Genomic DNA, 8772 nt, shown 5'->3' with positions numbered 1-8772 from the left:
TCCTGGGCCTGGCCCCAGAAACACTGAATCTGCCTGTCTCGGGTGGTGCCCTGGAATCTGCATTCTGACAACTTCCAGGCGGGCCTGAGGCCAGGGTTCTGAGGAAGGAGGCGCTCAGAGGAAGGGACAGAGCACTTTGGTCCTAGGGACCTTGGGCCCTTAGCCAGGCACTTCTCACAGCAGGTGAGAAGTCCCTGCAGTGAGTCCCTGCAGTGAGCTGAGGGGCTCTTGCTGGTTTTTTTTTTTTTGAAACAGTGACAACATGAGATCACATCTAGTACATTTTTTGACTGTTCACATATCACTCATTGAGCCTCCAAATAAGCCAGATTTCCTGACCTTCTAGAGAGGTGCCCTGCCCACAGCATTGGCAGGATGGCTTCAACAGGCAAGAGCTTGGCGAGGGAGCGTCACTACACCTGACCCTGGGGACAGAGACAAGTAAGGATCCGCAGTTCTGCAGAGTGCTGAGCCTGGGTCTGAGGATGCCACACTGGGTCCCACTGGGGTCGTGACAGCTTCTCCCACGGGTGAGCTTCAGAACTGGGCAGCTGAGCCAGAGGCGCTCGCAGTGCATGGAATCGCTTTGTAGGCTCAGCAAGTGCCCTTCTGTTTGGCTGCCGGGCTACACACTCCTGAAAGGGGCTGGTGTGTCCTAGGGCTGTCGTCCAGGGCTCTCCTCCACCTGAGGCTCTGGTTGGCATCCCTCTCTTGCAGGTGGCAGGGAAAACCATGGGCAGCGTTGCGGGCTGGACCCGGGCGGGCTCTGCCATGCCTCTTTCCCCTCCCGCAAAGCACAAAGGAGGGATTCAGAAGTGGTTTCTTATTTTAACAAACTTTCTTTTATTAGGTTACTGGCTATTATGAACCATCATAAAATAGAACGGGAGTTTCAAAACTATACACGCCACAAGGCTCTGGGCTGAGAGGAGAGAAAGGTGGGTGGAGGGAGTGAAGGCCAGGGAGGCAGAGAGCCCGCATCCATCAGCACCCACGGGGGACACTGGTCAAGGAAGCAAGCTGGAGCCTGTACAAGTGAACCTCTGTCATGTGCAAGAGTGTCAGAATGTGACCCACCCTGAAACGAGAGCAATCTTCAAGAGCCCGACAGCTAAGGTCCCCTTCCCCAAAAGGAAAAAAAAAAACCCTCAAATATTCAGGGGGTAATTTACATTCCTCACCCAGTCTTGGCACCAGTTTTGTGCTTTAAAAAATAAACTCCACTGGAAGAATTTTATTTTTTTAAAAAAAGGTACCCTACAGCAGCTGCTTAAAACATAATTCTTATGGACAAATATATATGCATATATATTAAACATTTCAAACAAATAAAGTCATCTATTGTACCTGTGCAGAAAGAACAGAGCTCAGACTCCAAGGGAGTTGATTTCAAGACAAAAGGTGCTGGGACACCACACGGGGGCGTTGCTGGGGACAGGCATCCTGCTGCTGGTCACCCTTCACCACCCTTGGGGTCATGGGGGAGAGGAGCTCCTGCATGTGGGCCTGGAGCCCAGGCAGGTGCTGAGCAGAGGTTCACACTGGCTTCGTGAGGTGGACCCCACGCCTGCTCTCCCCACCCTGCCCTGCCTGTGGCTTCTAAGGGGTGGGGACCCTCTCACTCCTTTTCTTTATTCTGGGGTCCTCTGGGACACAGAGCTTCTGAGGATGCACTTGGGAAATCTCATCTAGAAAAGCAGATGCAAAATCAAACCCACACCAAAAAAAAAAAAATCATAGACAACAAAAGAAATCCAAACATGTGCAACGATATATGAACTCAAGAGGTAAGTGGCTACCTGGGGACCTGGGGACCGGCACAGCCCTCTCAGGTGGGCTCCCTAAGACACTCCTATTGCACGTGAGGCTAAGTCTCTCTGAGGGGCCTGCTTGAGGACTCAGCGCGGAGCTTCAGGAAACGAGGGAACTACAACAGAGACACTCTGTGCCTGAGCACCAGGGCACCACGCCACGGGCACGGCCCAGGAAGGACAGGTGCGACACACACATCCTGGGGAGGCAGCAGCTGGGGGAAAGGCAACAGAACGCGCCAGAGAGGTGACCGAAACGAGGTTTCCTTTCCAAATGGAATAAATAAACGACCTTTGTTATGGTTAAAAGAATAAATACAGGGGACGGGTGCTGACAGGGATGGGTGCTGGGTGCTTATCTGCCTGTGGCAGGTCCGACCTCAGCTTCTGCCTCGGGTCCATGGCGTCTGGTATCCTGAGCTGCATGTGCAAGCCTGGCCCTGCCCTTCCCACTCCTGCTATCTGCCCTCGAGCCCTGGCACTTCCTGCCAGCTCCGCCACCTGGGACCCCCGGGGGCTGCAGCCTTTCCCCAGAGGTGTGGACAGCAAACCATGCCCCTGCAGCAGACAGGCGCTCCACGTGGCTTTCGTAGAGTTTATTCTCTGCGTCTGGATTCAAGGAGGGGCTGCGATCCTGCCTGCCGGGACGCTGCCCCCTGCCAGCCCCGGGGACGGGGAGAGGAGCCCCAGCCGGCATCTGTCCAGGTCTGGCAGAGGCAGCCAGGACGAGGAGGAAGAGTAGGCACTTCTGTCCGTGGCCGCAGGCTGCGGTCTCAGGCGCAGGGTGCGGTGGCCCCGGTGGCTCAGTGAGTTGGCACCAGGTGGCGGTCGGGCAGCAGTCCTGGGGCAGAGCGTCACTGGTAGAGGAGGTAGGCCTTGAGGGCGGCAGGCAGCGGCAGCGCAGGGATGGCACCCAGGCGCTCCTTCCCCAGGGCCAGGCGCACCGAGCGACGGCAGAGATCCATGAGCGGCAGGGGCTCGGCTGGGAAAAGCCAGAGAGAGAACCGGAGGTCAGTGACAGCGTCCACACGCACAAGGCCACCTTCGCTCACAGCATTGCAATGAGTGAATAGCAAGGCTGATTTCTAAGTGCATAGAAGCTAACCTAGAAGCTTCCAAAGTCCTCTGCCCACACTGACTCATTCAGTGCCCTTGATGACTGCCATGAGTGATGCGATCAGAGATGCCATGATGATCATCCCCATTTTAGAGAAGAGGAAATGGACAGAGTCTAAATACCTTGCCTGGGTTGTCCGAGACGGAGCTGGGACTTGAACCCAGGCCATCCCGGGGCTCCCCACTGGGTACTGTTCCTGTCTTTGATTTATGGCAGAGAACCACTGAGGTCTAGAAAGGGTCCCTAACATGCTAGGATACAGGCTGAACCTGAATTGGGTCAGACTGCTTCCAGCATCCACATTTGTAGCCACCAAACTGTAGCCCGTTAAGACATAAGAAACACCAGCCCAGAGCCACGTTACAGGTGGTGGCGCTGAGGAGCCTTTCCAGCCAGCTGCCCCCACAGCCTGATAGCACAGGGTTTGGCCACTCCCACTGGCAGGTTGGAACCAGAGAAACTTCTTTCTGCCCTACAGAGTGGCGCAGGGAACCTGTAAATGCCCCAAGGACAGCGGGGGCCACTTCCCTGCACCGTCCCAGGCACCACCAGGGTATTTCCCAGGCAGAGGCGCTACAGACACTCAGAAGAAAGGGAACCTTCCCCTAAAGCCTTCGGAATCTTCTCCATTCAGTTCCCAAAGGGCCCAGGCCCTGCCTTGCTACAGAGGAGGACCTGGCCAGCTGGCATCTCAGGAGTTTGAAAATCACCCTTTCTCAGGCTTTGCAGCCCCCCCCCCCCCCCACCACCGAGGCTGCTGAGACCGAAGACAGCTCGGCTCACCCAGCCTCCCCAAGGCAGCCCCTCTCTGCTCTCTGCCCCAGAGCAACCACAGGTGAGCACACCTGGAACTGTTCGGCACCTGCTGGGTTCTGAGCGTGGAAAGAGCAGAAATGAATGGATTGAGCCTTCTTTGGGAGTAAAATAAAGTTCAGACCAAAAAAACTGGAAAAAAATTCAATTCCATCGATTAAAAAGTGTATTCTTATTTTTAAAAGTCCTTTGATATTCACCAATGTGCCTCAAAAATATTAAGAAATAATATTTAAAGGGCTGGGGTGTAGCTCAGAACAGCATGTGCTTATTAGCATGTGCCAGGCTCTGGGTTCAGATCCCAGCTCTGCGAACAATAAATAAATGCAATTCAATTCAATTTTAAAGTGACATTAAAAGCCTTGAATGTTGAAAGGCAAATCTTATGGCTAGGGAAATGGGAGTAGTCTAGTGATGGGTAGGAGCTTCTTTTTGGGGTGAAGAGAATGTTCTGGAGCTGACTGTGGTCATGGTTGTACCCCTAGACACCATGATCGGAACACTCCAGTAGCCGGACTAGATGGCACGCAAATTATATCTCAATGAGGCTTTTATGGAAACAGAGTAAATCTTAGGCTGGATAATGCACTTACTAAATTCCAGACTTTGAAGGAAAGCCCTAAAGTTGCTCTTCTCCTTCCTGTAGCTACGGCTACAGCTAGACAGAAGAACCGAGATGGTAAACATTGTTGATGGAAAGCTTTGAACTGGGGCTTTTCCCGGACAGCTCAGGATGAAATCCGGGAGCCCTGCCCAGACCAGGAGGTTGAACTAAGTGACCCTCTATCTTTCAGGACCAAGGACCCCTCCAACCTCACCTGCCTACTCAGTCTACACCAGGACACTCTGGACCTGGCTTCTCATTCCCCCCTGCACAAAACACGACTTTCCCTGTCCCAGGACAGGGAATCCAGAGCAAAGCCTTGTCCAGCCAAGACCTTGAAAACCTGAAGTGCTTCGCGGCAGCTCTTGGCTGGGGCATGGCCATTGAGAGGAAGCCCTTCTGCATGGTGCAGGGTGCAATTCAAGAGTGCATACCCATGGCTGCCCAGAGCCTTCCATCTGCCCCTCGTGAGGTCCAAAGAGCCTGAGTCCCCTCCCTGGAGGATGCAGATTGGCTCCCACCCTTGATGCTCTGCTCAGTGTCCTAGGGACTGACCATGTACGTCTATGTTCCCATTTGGATCCTCCAGTCAACTGTGCCCAGACAGGATGGGGGAAGACAGGAAGCCAAAGGCCCTGGCAGTGCCTCAGTTTGCATCTGCATATGGGTAGGGGAGGCCTCCTCATCATTGACCAAGAGGGTCCTGGTGTGACGGTTGGAGTCTCCATGCAGATTCCAGCTCACAGGTATAGTACCCAACTACACATTCCCATCTCTCCTTCCCCCAATCCCTAGAATTTTTCAAACAAGAAAAATTACAAACATTTTCAACTTCCCAATAGATGCAGGATAAGCATCGCCTAGTCAGAGAACATGTGTCTGGGCCTCGGGGACTGTGTCAGCAGAACTCTGAGCTGTGCCTATATCACCAGGACTCATCGGCCCAGACCCCTCCCGGTGCTCCAGGTCTGTATTCTGTACTAGTGCAAGGACACACAGACAGCAAAGCTGTGTGGCTCACAGGACTTGTGACAGTGTCGGCAGGCCTGTTTCCAGAGGGACCAATAGTCTTGGTGGCCAGGCTGTGATGGTAGGCTCATCAGTCCCCTCATCTGGTACAGAATGGACCTTAACCTCACTAGCTCCATGGCACCTCTCTGCTTGGAGGATGGAGACTGACCCAAGGGCCAGGGATCCCCAAGATCTTAGGTGCTGGCAGCATATGCCCAGGGCTCCCAATCCCTGCCCATCTCGGCTCCTGTACCGACACTCAGGGGACAAATTTGGTTGTGAACTTATGCTACTCATTTCTATCACCTGGGGAGATGGACTCACAGAACTCGCTCTCTTGGTTCCCTAGTGCAGGTCTCAGGTGAATTCCTCAGGAGCCACCTGCTGGATGCACACCTGGCCCCCCTGCTGGGAATGCCATGACCTCAGGGCACTGCCCAGGTGAGGATGGAGCAACTGGGAGCCTGCACGCAGACATGCTGCCCCATTTGGCTGTCAGCTCCCTGTCACTCCTCAGACAAAGCCAGAAGGGAGGATCCAGAGACAGAGCAGAGGGGAGGCTTTCAAAGAGAAAGCCTTCAGAGTTAGTTCACGCCTGACCACCCTCCATGTTTCAGTATTTTCCAAAGATTGGTGGCAGAGGGGGAGGAGGAGGACGATCAGGAGAACCTGCAGTTTTGGAGTCTGTGAGACGGTCAAGCAAATGCCCTTAACCTCAGGGGGGCCTTGCCCACTGCCCACTTGGCTTGTAGGGCAGGGCTAGGATTCAGGGTGTCAGGCCAAACCTGCTCTTAAAGACAGTCAGCCCACGGGGCGGATGGAGCTTCCTGACCCACTCCTTTCCAGAGGTGGGATAGGCAGGCAGAAGGGACCTGTGAGGCAAAGAGCCCAGCGTGGGGCCCAGCAAGGGGCAGACAGTTCTGGAATGCCAGGACCTCCCGCTAGCCCAGGCACCTCGCCAGGCAGACACAGAGCCCTCCGCCTCCCAGCACACACAAACTATTTTCACACAGTCCAACAAAAGCCACTCCCCTTTCCAAAAGAGCAGGCAGAACTTGCTGTTGCTGCTGCCTGTTTCTAATCCACACACTCCTCCCCCAGTCTGCTGACACCGTGAATGAACACGCCACTCTTGGGACAGTGTCTGAAAGGAGCCTCTAGCACCAGGAGAGAAAAACCCAAAATTTGTCTGAAGAGTGACAGAGGCCAGTGGTTTTCATTTATCTGAGAGGGCCTAGCACCCCCAAGGCTGCAAATCCCAACTCAATAATATGCTGGCTACCATGCTGGAGTTTGGTCAACTGCAGGTCAAACCTGGAGGCAGGATAATCAGAGATAAACAAAGATCATTCATCCATCTATTTGTTCATCCATCACCCATCTATCTAGTCATCATCCATTCAACCAACCACCATCCATCCATCCATCCACGCATCCCATCCATTCACCTAACTATCTATACATCCCTTCATCCATCCATCCATCCACCCATTCATTCCATCCATCCATTTGTTCATGGATCCATCCATTCAGCCACTCATTCTATCTGTCCGTCCACCCATCCATCCATCCACCCACTCTTCATTCATTCATCCATCCAGCCATCCATCAAGCAATGCCAAATGATTTAGCAAACTCAGGCTAGAGTTTCTCATGGAACCAGATGCAGGTAAGAGCGGCCTTTGAGGGTCTGAATACATGAGGACATCTACTTAAAAACACTTTAGGTCCAACAGCTGCATAAACTTTAGCCCAAGCCCAGATGGGACCACAGGGACCCGGGGAGGGTACTGCCTCCTACAAAGCAGGCAACACTTACGATCGAGTCCGTTCAAGTAGCGCATACGGATCTCACAGTGGCCCCAGACGGCGCTCACTACAGGATACAGTTTTTTGCCCTTGAGTCCCCGAAAAGCCACTCCCATGTATTGTCCATCCACAATGAAGCTCAGGGTCCCGTCATCCATGTCCAAGGCCACAAGGAAGGAGTCAGGGACAATGAACGTCTCGTCCGGCTCCAGAAAGGCCGGGTACGTTTTGCTCGGCTGGTTCTTGCCATCATGGTAGAGCCGGTTCCGCCCCAAGTCCCAGCCCCAGGACTCGTGGTTATTCCCCACGAGGGTTGTGTACCCCACGGAGTGCAGGGGGGCGTCTGCTGTGGCCACCCCCACTACGGCATGTGTGCCCCGCTGTCTCATGGCCCACGTGATCTGCCACACGTGCAGCCCGCGCGTGTACCCGACTTTGCCCCTGATGGCATCTGTGCTCTGGGCCACCGGATGCCGGTGAAAGATCAGCTTGTCGTCCTCCTTCACAAAGACGTTGAGTGAGCGGTCGTTGTTGTTCCAGGAGTGGAGCAGCTGCACGTCGTAGGACACGGGGGGCATGTCCAGCAGCAGGTCCAGCCGGGTGGGCTTGCAGTAATCCAGGCCCTGGAGCTCCTGCTTCAGGGGCCGGTATGTGGGGTCCCGCATGTCCACAGTCTTGATCCCTCCGGTGACCTTCTGACCCATGTTCGCCTGGTTTCACCTTCTCGCTGGCTCCCAGGGCAAACTCATCAATCTCCGGGCCTCAGCTCACTCTCTAACCGGGGCCAGGCAGAATTCCTAAGGAAGGTTGCTAGGAGACCTCCGCACGTTGTGGAGCATTCCGTGGCGTCTAATGGATGGAAAGAAAAACAGGAGGCCGGGTGAGCAGCAGCGCGGGGTGGAGGGAAAGCTACCTAGGAGAGCAGGGCTGCCCGTGCCAGCGTGTCCCAGGGCCTGGCGCCGGGCTCCCCTCACACCTGACAAGGGGCAGCCTGGAGCCTTGGCACAAAATGAAATGTCCCCTGTTCCCCTGTTCCCGTGGCTATGCTGTCACAAAGGGAAGGGGCTCCGTGCCCTGCGGTCTGCATGGAGGCTGGACTTGAAGGCCGACACCATTCTCAATGTGTTGGGTCAGTCTGAGACAATCAGGGGACAGCAGAGCCCAAGGAGCAGCAGAGACTGTGGAAGACACCAGATCCCCGCCTTCCCCTCTCTCCTCCAATACAGCCAGCTGCCTTGGACGGACAGCCTGGGAAGGAACCAGGACGGAGACCGGAAACTCAACCTGGGGCCTGTGTGTGCACTGGGTGGGAAGGGCCCCAGAGGCTCCTGGTACCCCTAAGGTTGCAGCAACTCCCCCAAAGGGTCTTGTCCCACCCAGAATGAGGAGCCCGCGATGCCCTTCTCAAGGGCCTGGGGCAGGTCCCCATTCAGCTGAGGGGCGGCCTTACTTCACCCCCCTCCCCCGAGTCTGGGGCTAACACCTGGAAGACCAGCTGCCTCTCTTGCCCGCCGGCCCGCCCTTCAGCTAGAAGCCAGCAGGTCACACTTCAGGTCTCAGTGGCCTACTGGGAGGAAGTCCGACCCCAGGGGCTCTCCTCCCTCTCG

At 55.0% G+C, this 8772-nt stretch overlaps 1 protein-coding gene across 1 annotated transcript; it reads right to left on the bottom strand.

Moving 5' to 3' along the window:
• Positions 1–819: 819 nt before the first annotated feature.
• Positions 820–8008, bottom strand: Spsb1 (splA/ryanodine receptor domain and SOCS box containing 1). Its single transcript, XM_027947413.2, has 2 exons — positions 7176–8008; positions 820–2793 (listed from the first exon to the last, which is right to left on the bottom strand). Exons 1-2 carry the CDS (start codon positions 7867–7869, stop codon positions 2666–2668), a joined length of 822 nt encoding a protein of 273 aa, XP_027803214.1. The 5' UTR covers positions 7870–8008; the 3' UTR covers positions 820–2665.
• Positions 8009–8772: the final 764 nt, after the last annotated feature.

Source organism: Marmota flaviventris, chromosome 10, assembly GCF_047511675.1.
Source record: "Marmota flaviventris isolate mMarFla1 chromosome 10, mMarFla1.hap1, whole genome shotgun sequence".
Taxonomy (NCBI): domain Eukaryota; kingdom Metazoa; phylum Chordata; class Mammalia; order Rodentia; family Sciuridae; genus Marmota; species Marmota flaviventris.
The sequence above is the reverse complement of the archived record's forward strand: the minus strand, read 5'-3'. Positions and strand labels throughout refer to the sequence as shown.

Bases quoted from the DNA above. Each gene is read 5' to 3' on its own strand.
- Spsb1 (XM_027947413.2), bottom strand. From the start codon at position 7,869: ATGGGTCAGAAGGTCACCGGAGGGATCAAGACTGTGGACATGCGGGAC. The intron at 2,794-7,175 runs GTAAGTGTTGCC...GGCTTTTCCCAG, and splicing joins CTACTTGAACGGACTCGATC to CCGAGCCCCTGCCGCTCATG.